The sequence below is a fragment of the Salmo salar genome, chromosome 24, assembly GCF_965601325.2.
Source record: "Salmo salar chromosome 24, fSalSal1, whole genome shotgun sequence".
Classification (NCBI taxonomy): Eukaryota; Metazoa; Chordata; class Actinopteri; order Salmoniformes; family Salmonidae; genus Salmo; species Salmo salar.
The window spans coordinates 19282640-19303252 of NC_138314.1; the positions used below are offsets into that span (position 1 = coordinate 19282640).

The 20613-nt window shown below is 42.0% G+C and overlaps 1 protein-coding gene across 1 annotated transcript; it reads right to left on the bottom strand.

Annotated features, from left to right (window-relative positions):
• Window positions 1-160: 160 nt before the first annotated feature.
• LOC106585269 (MOB kinase activator 1A) lies at window positions 161-6793 on the bottom strand. Its single transcript, XM_014171312.3, has 6 exons — window positions 6582-6793; window positions 5826-5992; window positions 5474-5567; window positions 1388-1521; window positions 1116-1279; window positions 161-853 (listed from the first exon to the last, which is right to left on the bottom strand). The coding sequence occupies exons 1-6, from the start codon at window positions 6593-6595 to the stop codon at window positions 776-778; spliced, it is 651 nt and encodes a 216-aa protein (XP_014026787.1). The 5' UTR covers window positions 6596-6793; the 3' UTR covers window positions 161-775.
• Window positions 6794-20613: the final 13820 nt, after the last annotated feature.

Genomic DNA, 20613 nt, shown 5'->3' on the forward strand with positions numbered 1-20613 from the left:
TTTTGACATTTCATATACATTTTCAAATGTATCCTCTGATACTTTGATAGCTTTCTCTTAAAATACCATATATTATAATGTCTAAGTAGTCAAGTAAAGCATACAAATATGATCACTGATTGTTTATGAACTATGGAGGATTATCTATTTCACAAGTATATCAAGTGTCACAGCAAATATTTATTGATCAATATTCCCTGGCTTTTGCAACTTCTTTCACCCTAAGATTAAAAAAAAAAATCTACAAATGTAAAACCGTGTCAGATACAGATCCAAAAAACTGTATTGAAGTACATTATTGACCAAAACTTCAACTGAAAATGTGAGAGTTAAAACGTTTTTTAAAAAGCATGTAAAACTGTTTTAGAATATAGATATACTTTAAACTGACCCAAATCTTATAGGAAAGAAATGCTGGTGTCCATTTCAACTCTAAACATCTTGGTCCACAGTACAGGTCAGTAGGTCCCAATTATATAACTTGTTTACCAAAATTACAAAATACACCTTTTATATACTACACTCTGGTATCTTACCTTAAAGACTAGATAGAGCTCACTCTAACAATACAAGCTCTGAAACAATGCGGACAGACAACTAGAGAGAGAGCAAGAAACTGGAACAGAACAAAAAAAACATACAGGTAATGAATGGAGGGAGAAAGAAAAAGGCACAAAGTGAAAGAGTGGACAATTATCGAAACCCAGAGAGGTGGTAGGCACAGAGAGAGCGAGATAGAGAGGAGGGGGGAGGAAAAAGAGAGAGAGGAAGGAGTTTATCTGTCCTTGGAGCCCAGCTTCTCAATGAGGTCCTGCAGGGGGGCCAGCTCACGACGATCAATGAGGTTGAACTCCTAAACAGACACACAACCAAGGTAAAAGACCATACGTGACCGTGATAGAACATAAAAATCAAGGTTCCTGTTATATTTACACAGGATAGTAACAATTACACCTGTTAACTGAATAATAATTGCACACTGCATCAATGGGAATATAATACTATTTACTACATCCATGGAAGCATGAAGAACCCCTGTGATAGAATCATGACAATCATTTCTAAACACCAATAACAGAGAATATTTGATATTTCGAATGTATTAGCAGTGTCACCTGGACAAAGAAGATGAAGTGTTTGAAGGAGGTATTGAGGTGGGCCTCCTCCTGCAGCTGCATCACAGAATCAAAATGCTGGTGGTAGATGTGGGCATAGACTCTGAACAGGCGCTTCAAAATGGTCTTGGCCACAGACATGAAGTTCTTAGGAAAGGGCACTCCTGGGGAGACAGAGCAGGGGAGTTCTAACATTGTCTCAAAGCCAAAGGTCTACGCTAAGGTTGTGAAGGTTTAAAATTCATCTGCACAAATGTGAATTGTCAACTAACCTATCTTGGAGGGGAAGAGTGTCTCATCATCCAGCTGATCCTGCACCCAGGTCATCAGGTAGTCTATGTACTTGGGAGCAGAGCACTTGATGGGCTTTTTGATGTTGGTGCCATCAGCCCAGTGGTATTCATACCTTGAGGGAGGTGAAATGGAATTTTAATAACATGCAATTCTGACTTTCTCTGTTTTTGGCACAATTCAACATCACTGTTTGTTGGACAATGTCACACATGGCTTAATATTAGACCCGCTAAAGCAGCCATTTGGACTGCCCATGAATAAAACAAAAATATTACTCTGCAATTTAAGTAAACCCCTCCTCTATACTTGACTTTCACAAAATAAGTCTATATAACACACTGTCGTTGTTAGAATCTTAATATCAAAAACAGAACCCGGAGTAATAACCAGAGTGAGGAGGGCATGTCATTTTTTGCAGTGGTTTCCTCCCTGTTGGCCTCCTTTTCCAGACAGTAGGGCCTGCTGCTCCCCTCCTTCTCACGACAGTTGAAGGTATTGTGCCCAGTTGATAATCACCCCGATAATTTCTTCGAAACTAAACCTTAACTATACAAAAACTAATTTCACACATAACAGATGAAAGTAAAAGTATGATGGGTGAGTTGATGAGCGAGGGGAAGTGAACATGCATTGTTATGTAATCACTAATTGTGAATGAATGGGCCATTCTATTGTGTTGATCCATTATAATTTCTAATCTCAAAATGGTATGTACCTTATATCAGTCCACCAAATCCAAGCAGTCTTATCAGTCTACTCTGGTCTACTTGGAGTACACAGTGAGAGCATGAGGGATTTACAATGGCAAGAAGCCCAAGACGAATGGATGCACATGCTGTGTTAGCGTCGCTACCAAATCTGAATGAAAATGACTCAGATGGCGGGGACGAAATGAATCATGACATTTCTGATGATTATTCTTCTGAGCCTCAACCAGAACCTACACCACCGAGGCCTAAGCGCAAAAAAGCCAGAATGGTACGCATTGAGTAGGTGCCCACGCCACCACCAAATGAAAACGGTGAAACGGGAGAGAGGAAGGGACAGCACCGTTTGGATAGAACAAGCCGGTGACAATGCTACGGGCCGATTGGGAGCACAAAATGTCATCACAGAGAGCGGGCCCTACATCTCAAGCAAAAAACAACACCAGCAACACACTCACCAGCTTGAGTTGTTTATGTGACATGGACATGTTCTAACTGATGCCATCGCGTGAAGATGCACACCATGTAAGCACGAGATGACAATTGTCTGCTGTCATATCGACACATTAATTATAATTCCATAATTGCTTGTGCTGATTTTCACTATCAAGCACACTTGGCGCTTATAATGATGTTGAGGCTACGGATGTTATCATTCGACCGTGCATCTTGGTGGTTGGGTTATTTTATTTATTTTGTCATAAAAAGAAGCCGTTACCGTGTTCCAACACATATGCTTTCTGTTTCGTAGTTGTACCAAAGGCACTCCACAAATAAAATGTATTGAACAATATCGTCTTTGTATCTCAAAATCATTGTAATGTGGTTAACCTTAAAAATCGAAATGAAAACAATTCAAACCTAAAAGACAAAATTCAGCGAGAGAGTGCCCTTGAATCATTCCCACGGTGAGTGTCTAGGTCCGCTATGCTATGAAACCACACACTATTGCAGAGACTTTGATATTACGGGCCACAATTGATATGGTGAAAACAATGTGTGGCAAAGCAGAGGCACAGAAACTCGCATCAATACCTTTGTCAGATAAGACCGTTAGAGAATTTATGCTCTGACTGAACGACTCAAAAACTCCCCAGCTTATGCTCTCTAAATTGACGTTAGCTGTTAGGGCCGAGATGGCCATGCATTGATTTTTGTTCCCTATACATGTCGGGGGATGCTATTCACGAGGATATATTGTTCTGGCTCACGATTCCCAAGCATGAAACGACATAGGGGATGTTCAGTGTTCTGCGTGGCTATATTGACGAAAAACAGATTTCATACGGGATCAAAATGGTAGGCTTTTGCACAGATGAGGCTCCAACTATGGCAGGCAGGCCTCTGCACTCTAGTTATGAATGCATCACCCTCTGCTATATGGACACATTCATTGTATGATACACTGAGCGCAACTGGCAGCAAAAGAGCTGAGCACGGAACTCTTGAGAAATACTGCAGCAGGTAACTGACTGTAAACTACATCAAACCACATCCACTGAGCGCACTCCTGTTCTCAAAACTAAGTGAATATATGGGATCAGAGCATGACAATGTTCTATTTCACACCAAGGTGCGTTTGTTATCAAGGGGGACTATTGGATTTTTCACATTGAGGAAAAGTTTATATATAAAAAAAAAAACAAGACTTGGTTGACTTTCTGTGTAATGAAAAGGAAAAAAAACAGCATCAGTAAGTGTCCCACACTAGTGATGACTGCCCAACTCCAACGCTTGGAAGAGCACTTTGGGACCTACTTCGCAATTCGTTTGACCGTGATCCTGGCTCAGTTGACATGCTGGTAAATCTGATCGAACAGCTGAATACCCTGCCGTCTCCCTCTGAGCATTAATGCCGCATTCAAAACAACTTGGAACTCAGAAAGAAATGGGTTTAGATTGAGAAAATACAGTTTGAATGGTCATTAAATTCGGAATTCCAACTCGGGTCTCTTTCTAGAGCTCCGACCTAAAGATCACTGACGTCATGATTTGACCTCCCAGTTGTATCGAAAGCACCATAAATTCATGGTAGGCTCTCCTTGCCAGCTCATATCTGCGTGAAACTGGATTCAGTGCTCTCATCTGCATTAAAACCAAATAAAGTATCAATCCAGGTTGGATGTGACAGCAGAGATGACCTGTGCACGCCCCAACCTGACCACGCCCCGACATGCATCAAACACACCCATCTCATTAGTGGTAGTGAGATATAGGACATGATGCTAGACTAACTTGCAATTGACTGTCATAGATTTTTTCTCTCACATGGTTGGGGTCGTAAGAATTTTCAGATATCAAAATGGGCTGTGGGCCAAAAAAGCGTGGGAACCCCTGATCTACAGTAACAAACAAATGAAAATGCAATTGTTGTTACTTAAGACCTTCATATACACAACCAAATGATTATTTTGTGATAGAATATATGAAATGTATTAATTACAATGTTAGAATGTTGCAGTCAGAATGACTGCTCATTAGTTTGAATGGGGGTCCCTGGAGGCCCAGGGATTCTAGTGTTAAAGAAGACTTTGGCAAGAGCCAGTTTGGGGTCAAAACATTGTCCTATTACACACTTAGAGCATTAAATCAGTTACTTTAAATTATTTACCATAAATTATTAGTACAGAGTATGCTAGAGTAAGTTTCAGGAGCTGGAAAGGAGCAGAAGAGACTAGGTCAAATGCTACAGTGACCTTGATCATGGCCATTTTGGCTGTTATTTGGCACAGGTCTCTTCCTCCTGATTAGAGACCAAAAATAGAGCAGGGGAAGGAACTGAGGAAGTGCCCAAAACTAGATACCACTAAACTAATGACAGTACTTAAGTGGATTCAGTTGACAGAGGAATCAGTATTCACAAAGCACATCAGAGAAGGACTGCTGATTTAGGATCAGTATTCCCTTTCATATCATAACGAATAAGATTGCATGATTAGATCAGCACTCCTCCTCTGAGATGCTTTGTGAATACGGGACTCCTCCAGAAACGATTTGTTTTGTACTGCACGTACATTGTAAAAACATGAAGTGAAACCAACACACTGAACCAAAGTTTAAAACTAGGGACCAAAATAAAACATGTCTATGTGTATGTGGGGAGAGTCTGCGCTGGGCTGACCATAGCAGTAGCTTATGGATAAATAAACATATTAAAGTGTAACATTTTCATCACGCTTTTCAGGTAATTTCAGAGAATACTAGAATTGAAATAGAGGGAACATGCATCAATTGTCTGTCTGTATGTTACCCTGATGAAGGTTCTTTTGCTGAAACATTGTTCAAATAAATCCACAGAAAAGATAGATGAGCGTCCAGCTTCCTTCTCCATTTGAATTGTCTGTCTGCCTGTCTTACCTGGGCCCGGCAGACATCACAGAGCAGCTGGTCTCAGTGCAGAACTCAGTAATGGTGCCGTAGAGCATGTTGATCTGATTGAAGAAGTCCACAGCTGAAACGGAGAGCAGACCAAAGGCCCATATTATTTCATGTAAAAGCACAACTGAACAGGCAACTAAATGCCCAATGACAAAGTACTTGATATGATAGAGGCAATTACCACATAGACTGAACAGTCAGACTCAAATCTCATCTCAGGCCACATATATAGACACTGTGCTACAGACTATAGGACCTGAAGGCTGTTATTAAGAAGATGTGTAATTTCAATCTCCTGTGCTCTCCTCCCTCAATCACCCCTTTCACTCACTATTAACAGCAATCCACTCATTGAGATCTTCCCCCTCTGGCAGCATGACAGCCTGCCTCAGGTTCCCACTCCCCAGTGTTGCCTCTGCATGCTTCAACAACTCATACTGGTGGGAGCCCTCTGGGATGTTCTTCTTCGGCTTGAAGGTTTTAGAGGAACGACTGCCACTGGATCAAGGGATGAGGGGGAGATAGAGTAATATCAACTGTGATATTCCAAGTTGTGGCTACTGTGATGAATAGATGGTAGCTATGTGCTCACTACTCAAGATATGAAATCATACTGTGTGAACCTTCCTGTTTAACACTTTCCTCTGATTAGCTGACTAACAAAACAGGAAGGCACCCAGGCTATCTATAAATGCTTGCCAGTGACTTGTTTACTAGTTAGCTATATGGTAAAAAAATAAATAGTAAATGATCAGTTCCCCTGATATGTGACACAAATAGCTAGCTAGATAACAATCTTGTTGTTGTTTAGCTAATGTTAGGTGGCTAAATTAGCAGAGTTTTTCTCAACCAGCTAGAAACGTTACGTCAGTGGCTAGTCAGTCACAAGCTAGCTACCGTTAACTAAAATGACCAATAGTTTCAACAAATATTATGATAATCTGTGGTTACAGCATTTCTAGCTAGTCTCAGTCTGAATCCTACATTATGCAAATATAGCTAACAGCATAGCTGGCTAATTAACTAACTTGCTACGAGCACAACCCAACAAAGCTAACGCGTTAGCTAGCTAGCAAACGTTACTTACAATAGGAAACTCATCTTTGAAAAGTCCGTGTGCAGACCAAAGAATATCGTAGATCTAAGGAAAACTGTCGTTTCCAAGGTTTCACTGCTTTTTGGTGAAAATACAGTGTTTCTAGATTCCACTTCCCTGGTGAAAATTCTCCGAAGTTTGCAAACCTTCTCTCACTTGTCAGTGTGTTGTCGTCGTGCAAGATGTACGGAAAAGAAAGAAAAGATTTACGTAACTACGTAGATAGCGCAACATTTTCTCTCGCGAGAATCTTCCTCGGCATGTTGACGCCAGAGCCGTATACAGGCAACTGCCAAAAATAATGGAAGCACTTGAGTCAATTATAGATATAAAGTGTATTGAAAGCAAATGCTTCCACACAGGTGTGGTTCCTAGTTAATTATGCAATTAACATGCCATCAGGCTTAGGATCATGTCTTTCTGCCCCTGAACAAGGCAGTTAACCCACTGTTCCTAGGCCGTCATTGAAAATAAGAATTTGTTCTTAACTGACTTGACTAGTTAAATAAAGGTAAAATATATATATATATATATATATATATATATATATATATATATATATATATATATATATATATATTTTAAATGTATAAAAATACTGGACAGGCCATTATTCTGGCTGCCACTGCTATACCCCCATAGGATGCCATTGAACCCATCCACAGAGAAAGAGTGGTCACTGAATGTATTGATGAGCATGAAAACGATGTAAACCATATGCCATGGCATCTCATTCACCAGATCTCAACCCAATTGAAGACTTATGGGCAGGGCCGGCCCTAGCCTTTCGCAGGCCCTAAGCTAGATTTAATTGGGGGCTGCCCCACGTCACGAGCAAAACATTTTAGTGGCCCCCCTCTTGACAGCTGAGAGAACATTTTCAGTTTAAAGTTAATTTCATGCAATTCTACTCATTTCACAATGGGGCGGAGAGAAGTTTAGCAATTATATAACTAATTTCATGCAAATTTGGTAATTTTGCACGCAACGCCAGGGTTGTGGGTTCAGTTCCCACGGGGGACCACTACAGGTGCAGATCCTGTGTGGCTGACTTGGTAGAGCATGGCGCTTGCAACGCTAGCATTGTGGGTTCGATTTCCACTCGGGACCAGTATGAAAATGTATACACTTGATAAGAGCATCTGCTAAATAATGTCAAATGTAACTCAATATTATGAAGATGTTCCTAATGTTTGGTATACTCAGTTTATATGGCTCTGGTTGACATGCACAATGTCACCCTCATCTGGACTCAAAACAAAAAATTATTTCTGTAGTCTGAATCAATTCTATTCACCAAGCACATTTACATATACTCAGAGTTTTACTTGGTGATGTGGTGCTGCTAGTGATAGACAACATACTCAGAGTTTGACTTGGTGATATGGTGTTGCTCGTGATAGACAATATTTAGAGACAGAAGTTTACATTCATTATATACAAATAGGTAGAGTGAACATAGAGCTATAAAATAATGAGTAGTGGATATACAGTACAAATATACAGTGGATATACAGTTGATATACAGTGAATGTACAAATACAATATCAGTATAAATATATCTAAATGCAGACAGATGCAATGAGATGAACAGAGTGCACAACTGCAGTATAGTGCAGTTATTTTGTGTACAGTTCAGAGAAGGCTTGATGATGTTTGCAGCATAGAGTGCATAGTTCTTTAGGCTCTATTGACCAGATGGCTGGTTGGTCAGGGACACAGCACAGGGAAAGAAACTATTCAGTTAGCGGGTGATTATTTGGTCATGAATGACCTGAATCCTGTGCGAGAGGAGAGTTCTTGGAAAAGGCTGTGACCAGGGTGGGAGGCGATTATCTTTCCTGCACACTTCCTTGCCCTGGAGTTGTGCAAGACCTCGATGGAGGGCAGGTGGCAGCCGATTATCCTCTCTGCAGACCGGATAATGCGTTGCAATTTGCCCTTGGAGTGGGCCGCAAGTAATACATCCGCTGGTGTGCCTTCTTGGTGACCGCTGTGATGTTGTCCTCCCACTTTGAGGTTGTGGGAGATAATGGTCCCCAGGAATTTGAATGATTCAGCCGTGCTAACAGCTTAGCCTTCTATCTCGAGGGGGGGATTGGTGGGGGGCATTTTCTGAAGTCAATTACGAATGAAAAAGGCAACCAGCTGGTCAACCTCCCCACGGTACATGGACTCATTGCTGTCAGTGATGATACCAACCGGGGTGGTGTCATCTGCAAACTTGAATAGTTTGACAGATGCATTGTTGGAGTTGAAGTCATTGGTATGAAGTGAGTCGAGTAGAGGTGAGAGCATGCATCCAGCTTCACGTGTTTTGCTCCTATTGGTCAGAAGTCAATGATCCACTGACAGATGGAGCTGGACACGTTCAGCTGGGAGAGTTTGCCTTGTAGCATTTCTGGGATGATGGTATTGAACGCACAGCTACAGTCCACAAACAATATCCTTGCCTTGCATATGTCTTTGGGTTGTCAAGTAGTTTGAGGATGTAGTGGAGGCCACTGGCGTAAAGCAGTTTCTATGAACCCCTGCAAGGTCTCGTGCTCTCTCCCAGCTTGGATAGAAAGTTGTTGTACGTAAAACCAGTCTATTAATGCCAAATTATTCAGCAGTACACCCTCCAAACACTAGCTCACCAGGGATTGTTTCATTATGCAGGGTAGCCTACTATCTATAGCTATATACTGTAGCCTACCATATTTAGCTGCTATTTAGGGGCTATTTATAAAAGAGAAATTAAGGAAAATGAGAGGCTCAATTAAAGATGTTGCAGAACTGCTTCAATTCAAAGGGCTTTATTGGTATGGGGAACGTGTGTTTACATTGCCAAAAGCAAGTGGAATAGAGAATAAACAAAAGGGAAAATAACAAGGGAAGTAAACAATCAGAAATGAACAGTTAACATTACACTCACAAAAGTCTTAAAATAATATAGACATTTCAAAGTTATATTATTGGCTATGTACAGTGTTGTAACAATGTGCAAATAGCTGAAGTATGAGAGGGAAAATAAATAAACAGATAAATATAGGCTGCATTTACAATGGTGTTTGTGCTTCACTGGTTGCCCTTTTCTCGTGGCTTCAGGTTACAAATATTGCTGCTGTGGTGGCACACTGTGGTATTTCACCCAATAGATATGAGAGTTTATCAAAATTGGATTTGTTTTCAAATTCTTTGTGGGTCTGTGTAATCTGAGGGAAATATGTGTCTCTAATATGGTCATAAATTTGTCAGGAGGTTAGGAAGTGCAGCTCAGTTTCCACCTCATTTTGTGGGCAGTGGGCCCATAGCCTTCATTCCCCTGAGAGCCAGGTCTGCCGATGGCGGCCTCTCTCAATAGCAAAGCTATGCTCACTGAGTCTGTACATAGTCAAAGCTTTACTTAATTTTGGGTCAGTCACCACAGTGGTCAGGTATTCTGTTACTGTGTACTCTATGTTTAGGGCCAAATAAAATTACAGTTTGCTCAGTTTTTTTGTTGATAGAGGGCAATGGGTTCTATAACTGATTAAAGTATTTTTTGCCAGATCCTAATTGGGATGTCAAATTGTATGTTCCCTTTGATGGCGTAGAAGGCCCTTCTTGCCTTGTCTCTCAGATCGTTCACAGATTTGTGGTTAAATGTGGTGATGATGTTTAGGCTGAGGTAGGTCTAGTTTTTTGTGTGCTCTAGGGCAACAATGTCTAGGTAGAATTAGTATTTTTTAGAACACCATTATTTTTGTTTTACTGAGATTAACTGTCAGGGCCCACGTCTGACAGAATCTGTGCAGAATATCTATGTGCTGCTGTATGCCCTCCTTTGTTTGAGACAGAAGCACCAGATCATCTACACACAGTAAACATTTGACTATAGTAGGATGAGGCTGGGTGCTGCAGACTTTTCTAGTGCCCACGCCAATTCATTGATATATACAGTATGTTGAAGAGGATGGGGCTCTGTGTTTTTTGCCAATTTTAACCACACACTTCTTGTTTGTGTACACAGATTTTATAGTGTCATATGTTTCCCGCCAACAACAATTTCCATCAATTTATATAGCAGACCCTCATGCCAAATTGAGCCTTTTGGAATCAACAAAGCAAGAGAAGATCTTGCTTTTTGTTGTTGTTGTTTTTTGCTAATAAGGGTGTGCAGGGTGAATACATGGTCTGTTTTATGATCATTTGGATTTTCCCAAGGTTGCTGTTGCCGCATACTCCACGGTAGTTGTTGGGGTATATTTTATCATTTAAATTAGAAAACCACCAACACCACAGGTCGTTTTGTGTTGAAGGGTTTGTATTTTGTCCTGTAGATCATTCAATGTAATCGAGAGCCGTGCGTCCTCCAAAACACAACCCAGCCAAGCCGCACTGCTTCTTGACACAATGCCCACTTAACCTGGAAACCAACCGCACCAATGTGTCGGAGGAAACACTGTTCACCTGGCGACCGTGTCAGAGTGCATTGTGCCCAGCCCACCACAGGAGTCGCTAGAGTGCGATGGGACAAGAACATCCCTGCCGACCAAACCCTCCCCTAACTCGGACGACGTTGGGCCAATTGTGCACTGCCCCATGGGTCTCCCGGTCGCGACAGGCTGCGACAGAGCCTGAACTCGAAACAGGATCTCTAGTGGCACAGCTAGCACTGCGATGCAGTGCCTTAGACCACTGCACCACTCAGGAGGCCCACCTTGTCATTGTTGTTAATTTTCTTATTTTGTCTGGTTGAAATGTTTAGATGTGATAGGGAAGCTGAGAGGTCAAATATACTATTTAGGCTTTCTATTGCCAAGTTACACCTGAAATGTTTTGTCTAGGAAGTTGTCTAAAAGGGATTGAATTTAATGTTGGCTAATTGTTTTCTGGTAAGTTTCTACACTACTTCCATTTATACCATTTCTTAATAGTATGCAGTTTGTTCGGCTTTGATGCTTCATGATGGAGTTCTGGTCTGTTCAAGTAGGCTGTGATTTTGCTCTGATCTGATAGAGGTGTCAGTGGGCTGACTGTGAACGTTCTGAGAGACTCTGGGTTGAGGTCGGTGATAAAGTAGTCTACACTACTGCTGCCCTGATATGAGCTGTAGGTGTACCTACCGTAGGAGTCCCCTCGAAGCCTACCATTGACTATGTACAGACCCAGCGACAGAGTGGTGACACATTATTTATTTATTTTTCTCGTAGTTGTGTCTAGGGGGGCATATTGGGAAGGGAATGCTGTCACGCTAAGGTAGATGTTTGTCCCCCTGTGTGCTGAGGGTGTCAGGTTCTTGTTCAGTTCTGGGTTACTGGGGATGGCAGAGGAGAGAGGAGCCTGGAGGGGAGAGGAATGGGAGATGTAGGGACAGGGTAGAAAGGTGAGCGGGGGAAGTGTAAAGGGACGGTGGTGTCCTGGTGATTGAAGGGGCTTTGTGAATCAAATCTGCAGTAAAATGTATTAGGTTTATTCAGAAGTAGGAGATCGTCTGCTGCCGTGATGTGTCAAATCATTCTTGACTAGCGGATGCACTCCAATTTTTATGGCAGAGGCACTTTCTCAATGACTATGGGCTCCACAGTGCCTGAGTTTGGATGGTTTCACCAGTCACAAGTGTGTTGCAATCCATACGCAATTGTAACCCAAACCACATGGGCATTTACAATAAAACATGCAATTTTACTTTTCTATGGTTTTCAGTGGTGAACTCGAACTAAGAAAATATAGTTTTTCAGGACATTATCCAGGGCATTAAGTGAAAGTAAAGTATTGCTGCCACAGGGTTGGGCAGCTTTGCATTTGGGTCTATCTATTAATAAAGGGGCCAATGTGTGGCATCAGGGTCAACATTTCAAAATTGTTAGATATACATTTAAACAGGATTTTCTTGCAGCTTCACATATGCAGTTACAGGAATAAGAGTATATATAGGCACAATCAGACCATAACTCCTAGCAACAACAAAACATCTTCAAGTCATTCAAAATGTCACATGGAACATGGACACCGCATGTTTCATTGTCATGCCTAGTAGCCAGGTCTGTTTGTGCTTTAGTCAACTTCTCTATCATTTAGAGCCATGTTAAACCTTCTAGAAGAATGAAAAAGATAAACAGTATTTCTATATGTTTAATAGTTTATATAATAATTTAATACAATAATATAATACAATGTGTTCTGTCAGTAAAATCATTGACAATAATAACCAATAATGAAATAATGATAATCAGCAAACTCTTCAAGCAGTGTGTGTGTGTGTGTGTGTGTGTGTGTGTGTGTGTGTGTGTGTGTGTGTGTGTGTGTGTGTGTGTGTGTGTGTGTGTGTGTGTGTGTGTGTGTGTGTGTGTGTGTGTGTGTGTGTGTGTGTGTGTGTGTGTGTGTGTGTGTGCGTGCGTGTGTGCGTGTGTGTGAAAACTAGACATCCATTCTTGCCTCCTCTGTCCTGGATTCCTCCACTCCTTGCCTCTCCTTGAAAGTGCATTGGACCCTGAGGGAAGGAACCTTCCCTCCTCTCCCCCAATGTGCTTTGCATTTCTTTCATTCCTCAAGTCCTCTCTCCTCGCCTAATTCTCAAAACCCATTGGATAAGAAGGTGAGAGGGGAGGGACCTCATCCAATGGGTTTTGAGAAAGAGACGAGGAGAGAGGATGCAACGAATCAAGGAAATGCATTTGAGAATCTCCCAAGGACAGAGGAAGTAAGTATTTGACCGCTATTAACATTTTTTGACAGTGCCAGACTGACTGACTGACTGACTGACTGACTGACTGACTGACTGACTGACTGACTGACTGACTACCATAATACCTGTGGCATGTGCAGAAACAACCCCTAGCCCCTACTGCCCAGAGTCTAGACAGTTGTGGAGATCTGAGAGGGATTCAGGGGTGGTGGCATGGTGAGAGCTCCACCTTACCTTCCGATAGGCTTGGTGGGATTTTGGTGGTATTGTTTACACCTGTTCAATTGTCTCAGATCTCCTTGGTAGAGAAAAGGAAAGATTGGTCAGATTGGTCAAGTCAGTGAAATTGTTCAGATTGGTCAAGTCAGTGAAATAGGGACACTGGTTGACAATTACATTGGTAGAAGTTTTTATGTTTTTTTTTACCGCTTTTCACAGATGGATCCAAGAACCCAGATAGTGGGTGCACAGAAGCAGATACTGTGCAGATACTGTCACGTCCTGACCATAGAGAGCTTGTATTTTTCTATGGTAGAGTAGGTCAGGGCGTGACTGGGGGGTTTGGTCTAGTTTATTTATTTCTATGTTGGTTCTAGTTTCTTTTTTCTATGTTGGGGTTTTTGTCTAGTTTAAATTTTCTATGTTATGTTCTAGGTTCTTTTTTCTAGGTTGGGGTTTGCGTATGATTCCCAATTAGAGGCAGCCGGTCATCGTTGTCTCTAATTGGGGATCATATTTAAGTTGTTGTTTTTCCCACTAGTGTTTGTGGGAGATTATTTTGAGTTAGTGTATGTTGCACCTCTTCGTCACGGTTTATTGTTTTTGTTTATTAGTTTATTGTATGTCTTGCATAGTTTCACAGTTAAGTAAAGATGTGGAACGATACACACACTGCGATTTGGTCTCATTCATACGACGACCGTGACAGATACGTAGAAGACTAACAGATGAACTTTCAGTATACTCAGTTGAACTGTTGCCGATAATAGTTGCCCTCCAGTGGGTAGAGGACATACAACCTGTTAGAATTGTAGTATGCTCAGATTCTCTGTCTGTAATGAATAGTACATAATCTGGTAAATCTAATAGGAGTGACCTATTGGCGGTATTAATGTTATTATGAAACATTTAGAGAACTAGTATTAGTGAGATCCTTCTGGGTCCCAGCACATTCGGGTGTGGAAGGGAATGAAATTCTAGACCAGTTAGCCAAAAGAGCTTTGAAATTAGATATAATTGATATTAATGTTCCACTTGGTAGAGGTGAGGCCAAATGTAAGATCAGAGCCAATTTGATAGATGTGTGGCAGAAGAGATGGGACTCTGAGCCCAAGGGACGGCATTTATATGCCCTCCAAAGAAAGGTCAATGGACCAAGATTAACATCTCATATTAGGAAGGAAGAGGTGGTCCTTGCTTGATTGTGTTTAGGACATTGAACACCTCATTACATCTGGTTGGCAAGCATGTGAATGGTTTGTGTCTAGAGTGTAGAGGTCGACCGATTAATCGGAATGGCCGATTAATTAGGGCCGATTTCACGTTTTCATAACAATCGGAAATCGGTATTTTTGGACGCCGATTTGGCAGAATTTGTTATTTTTTTAACACCTTTATTTAACTAGGCAAGTCAGTTAAGAACACATTCTTATTTTCAATGACGGCCTAGGAACGGTGGGTTAACTGCCTTGTTCAGGGGCAGAACGACAGATTTTTACCTTGTCAGCTTGGGGATTCAATCTTGCAATCTTACGGTTAACTAGTCCAACGCTCTAACCACCTGCTTTACATTGCACTCCACGAGGAGCCTGCCTGTTACGCGAATGCAGTAAGAAACCAAGGTAAGTTGCTAGCTAGCATTAAAATTATCTTATAAAAAACAATCAATCAATCACTAGTTAACTACACATGGTTGATGATATTACTAGTTTATCTAGCCTGTCCTGCGTTGCATATAATCGCTTAGGTACACGTTGCTCCAACATGTACCTAACCATAAACATCAATGCCTTTCTTAAAATCAATACACAAGTATATATTTTTAAACCTGCATATTTAGTTAACATTGCCTGCTAACATGAATTTCTTTTAACTAGGGAAAATGTGTCACTTCTCTTGCAACAGAGTCAGGGTATATGCAGCAGTTTGGGCCGCCTGGCTCGTTGCGAACTGTGAAGACTATTTCTTCCTAACAAAGACAGCTGACTTCGCCAAACGGGGGATGATTTAACAAAAGCGCATTTGCGAAAAAAGCACAATCGTTGCACGACTGTACCTAACCATAAACATCAATGCCTTTCTTAAAATCAATACACAGAAGTATATATTTTTTAAACCTGCATATTTAGCTAAAAAAAATCCAGGTTAGCAGGCAATATTAACCAGGTGAAATTGTCACTTCACTTGCGTTCATTGCACGCAGAGTCAGGGTATATGCAACAGTTTGGGCCGCCTGGCTCGTTGCGAACTAAGCCAGAATTTTATGTAATTATGACATAACATTGAAGGTTGTGCAATGTAACAGGAATATTTAGACTTAGGGATGCCACCCATTAGATGAAATACGGAACGGTTCCGTATTTCACTGAAAGGAAAAACGTTTTCTTTTCGAGATGATAGTTTCCGGATTCGACCATATTAATGACCTAAGGCTCGTATTTCTGTGTGTTTATTATATTATAATTAAGTCTATGATTTGATAGAGCAGTCTGACTGAGCGGTGGTAGGGAGCAGCAGGCTCGTAAGCATTCATTCAAACAGCACTTTCGTGCGTTTTGCCAGCAGCTCTTCGTTGTGCTTCAAGCATTGCACTGTTTATGACTTCAAGCCTATCAACTCCCAAGATTAGGCTGGTGTAACCGATGTGAAATGGCTAGCTAGTTAGCGGGGTGCACGCTAATAGCGTTTCAAACGTCACTCGCTCTGAGACTTGGAGTAGTTGTTCCCCTTGCTCTGCATGGGTAATGCTGCTTCGAGGGTGGCTGTTGTCGATGTGTTCCGGGTTCGAGCCCAGGTAGGAGCGAGGAGAGGGACGGAAGCTATACTGTTACACTGGCAATACTAAAGTGCCTATAAGAACATCCAATAGTCAAAGGTATATGAAATACAAATCGTATAGAGAGAAATAGTCCTATAATTCCTATAATAACTACAACCTAAAACTTCTTACCTGTGAATATTGAAGACTCATGTTAAAAGGAACCACCAGCTTTCATATGTTCTCATGTTCTGAGCAAGGAACTTAAACATGAGCTTTTTTACATGGCACATATTGCACTTTTACTTTCTTCTCCAACACTTTGTTTTTGCATTATTTAAACCAAATTGAACATGTTTCATTATTTATTTGAGGCTAAATTGATTTTATTGATGTATTATATTAAGTTAAAATAAGTGTTCATTCAGTATTGTTGCAATTGTCATTATTACGAATAAATAAATAAATAAAAATGGCCGATTAATCGGTATCAGCGGGTTTTTTGGCCCTCTAATAATCGGTATCGGCGTTGAAAAATCATAATCGGTCAACCTCTACTATGGTATGGTCGATGAAATGGTGGAGCATGTGTTGTTATATTGTAAGTATGTTGAATATAGGGGGGAAAATTGAAGTGTAGGATCATTGGGGTTGAGGGGGTTTGGAAGGGATTTGGGGGATTGGGGAGGGTCTATTAGAAGCTAGTAGGGTTCTTTTTTTTTAGGTAGGAGGATTTAGAAATGTTGTAAACCATGATTGACCTCACACTCCAGCACAGTAGGTTGCACCTTTAACGTCGGTTTACGGACCGTCATTATATCATAGAAGAAGAAGAACCCTTGAGCCTAGACAAGTGTCTAGGGACAAAGGTTATTTTCTGGACAGGACCCCCCAATCCTTCAGGTGTGTGGTGGACCTACAGCATGACACTTGGATGTTTAATTCCATTGCTATACACACACATATTTGCACAGGTAAGATGGACACACCCATGGCACCTATCAGGCTGATCAGACATGTCTGGGTAGCTGGAGTCCTGCTTCTATTTAAGATGGAACCAGAGAACAAGGCTGATGTTTTACGTATTCCTAACCAATTGTGTTTTTTGTTTCTTTCTTTGCGTTGTTAGTAACTTATTTTTTTAAACTTATTTTGTACATAATGTTGCTGCTACCATCTCTTATGACCGAAAATAACTTCTTTACATCAGAACTGTGATTACTCACCACGGACTGGCAGAATCCTTTTTTTCCTTTAACGAGTCCGACGAGCCCAACGTGAATGATATACTGCTTTCCTGGGAACAGGCCAAGATCCCTGTCATTTGCATGAAGAGAAGGCGGAGAAAAAGGGGCCAGAGAGCAGGCTGCCTTCAGAGAATGCGTAGGCGATCGAATAAACCCTGACTTCCTTCCGTTCTGCTAGCAAACGTGCCATCTTTTCAAAACTGTAATATCGTAAGCTTCATGGAGTCGTCGCTCAACGACAACATCATCAACATACAGCTGGCTGGTTATACGCTGTATCGGCAGGATAGAACAGCGGCGTCTGGTAAGACAAGCGGTGGCGGACTATGTATTTTTGTAAATAAGAGCTTGTGCACGATATCTAAGGAAGTCTCAAGGTTTTGCTCGCCAGAGGTAGAGTCTCTCATGATAAGCTGTAGACCACACTATCTACCTAGAGAGTTTTCATCTGTATTTTTCGTAGCTGTCTACATACCACCACAGACTGATGCTGGCACTAAGACCGTACTGAATGAGCTGTATTCCGCCATAAGAAAACAGGATTCCGTCTTACCAAATTTCTATCAGCATGTTAAATGTGCAACCACATCTTTACTCCACACACAGAGACGCATACAAAGGTCTCCCTTGCCCTCCATTTGGCAAATCTGACCATAATGTTATCCTCCTGATTCCTGCTTACAAGCAAAAATTAAAGCAGGAAGCACCAGTTACTCGATCAATAAAAAAGTAGGCAGATGAAGCTGATGCTAAGCTACAGGACTGTTTTGCTAGCACAGACTGGAATATGTTCCGGGATTCCTCCGATGGCATTGAGGAGTACACCACATCAGTCATTGGCTTCATCAATAATTACTTCCAAGATGTAGCAGTGCAGACGTGGTTTGTCATTCTTCCATGTACATTTTGTATTTTTCATATTTTTTTTGTATATATTTCAATTTATTTTCAATCTCTTTTCCATTTTTAAATGAAATATACCTTCCGGTAACCCGCCTCACCCAATGTGATATGGATCCACTATTTTTAGACCTTATAGCAAGAACCTCCATCAGAAGCTATCCATCAGAAGCTAACCAGCTAATTATTTACTACCTATTTAGTCATTGTCAGCCACTGCTAGCGGCCTTTACCTTCTGCACAGACACCAGCTGCTTTTAGCCTGGATAATACTTGCCAGCCTGCCAGTATCGGACTGTTTTCTCTAATACAACGCCGGATTCCTGCCGTAAGCCCTGGACCATTACTCCTGATCATCACAGCTAGCTAGCTGCCACCGAGTGGCCCAGCCCCAAAGCTAGCTCTGAGCCAGGCCCACCTCCTGGCCTGCTCAGTGATCACTCAGCTACACAGCTGATGCCTCCCGGACTCTACCCCAACACGGCTAGAATCCACTACTCCATCGGATCCTTGCCGTAAGCTCTGGACCTTTGTATCGGATCATCGCTGCTAGCTAGCTGCTACGGAGTGGCTATTGCGGCAAATGCCCCTGTCCCAAAGCTAGCACCAGTTAGCCGCGAATCAGGCGCATCTCCCGGCTAGCAAACGAAATTACTACAACTACAATACCTCTTTCGCCAACTGGCCTGGACCCTTTGTCGACACGGCACCCCGTCGTACCACCACAACTGGTCTGCCGACGTAACTCCATCTGCTGTGCCCTCAACCGGACTTTGCCGGACGTCAGAGCAGACGGTTCTACTAGCCCCGGCCTACTAACTTTAAACGCCGTGTCTCCTGCTTGCTAGTGTAGTAACGACTGCCCCGGCTTCCCTGTTTCATCTACTGCTGTTCATTGGACCCTATGATCACTTGGCTACATAGCTGATGCCTGCTGGACTGTTCATTAATCACGGTACTCCATTTTGTTTATTTATTTTTTGTTTATCTGTCAGCCCCAGCCTCGAACTCAGGCCCTGTGTGTAGTTAACCGACCCCCTCTGCCCATTCATCGCCATTTTACCTGTTGTTGATGTCTTAACTAGCTCTCCCAATCAACAAATGATTGCTTTATGCCTCGCTTTATGTCTCTCTCAAATGTCAATATGCCTTGTATACTGTTGTTTAGGATAGTTATCATTGTTTTAGTTTACTGCAGAGCCCTTAGTCCCTCTCAAAATGCCTCAGATACCTCCTTTGTCCCACCTCCCACACATGCGGTGACCTCACCCAGCATAACTAGCACGTCCAAAGATGCAACCTCTCTTATCATCACTCAATGCCTGGGTTTATCTCCACTGTACTCGCACTCCACCATACCCCTGTCTGTACATTATGCCCTGAATCTACTCTACCATGCCCAGAAATCTGCTCCTTTTATTCTCTGTCCCCAACACACAAGACGACCAGTTTTGATAGCCTTTAGCCGTACCCTCATCCTACTCCTCCTCTGTTCCTCGGGTGATGTGGAGGTTAACCCAGGCCCTGCGTTTCCCCAGGCACTCATTTGTTGACTTCTGTAACCGAAAAAGCCTTGTTTTCATGCATGTTAACATCAGAAGCCTCCTCCCTAAGTTTGTTTTACTCACTGCTTTAACACACTCCACCAGCCCTGATATTCTTGCCGTGTCTGAATCCTGGCTTAGGAAGGCCACCAAAAATTCTGAGATTTCCATCCCCAACTACAACATTTTCCATCAATATAGAACTGCCAAAGGGGGAGGAGTTGCAATCTACTGCAGAGATAGCCTGCAAAGTTCTGTCATACTTTCCAGGTCTATGCCCAAACAGTTCGAGCTTCTAATTAAAAAAATGTATCTCTCCAGAAATAAGTCTCTCACTGTTGCCGCCTGTTATAGACCCCCCTCAGCTCCCAGCTGTGCCCTGGACACCATAACTGAATTGATTGCCCCCCATCTATCTTCAGAGTTCGTTCTGTTAGGTGACCTAAACTGGGATATGCTTAACACCCCGGCAGTCCTACAATCTAAGCTAGATGCCCTCAATCTCACACAAATTATCAACGAACCCACCAGGTACAACCCTAAATCCGTAAACATGGGCACCCTCATAGATATTATCCTGACCAACTTGCCCTCCAAATACAACTATGCTGTTTTCAACCAGGATCTCAGCAATCACGGCCTCATTGCTGCATCAGCTATGGGTCTGTGGTCAAACGACCACCCCTCATCACTGTCAAACGCT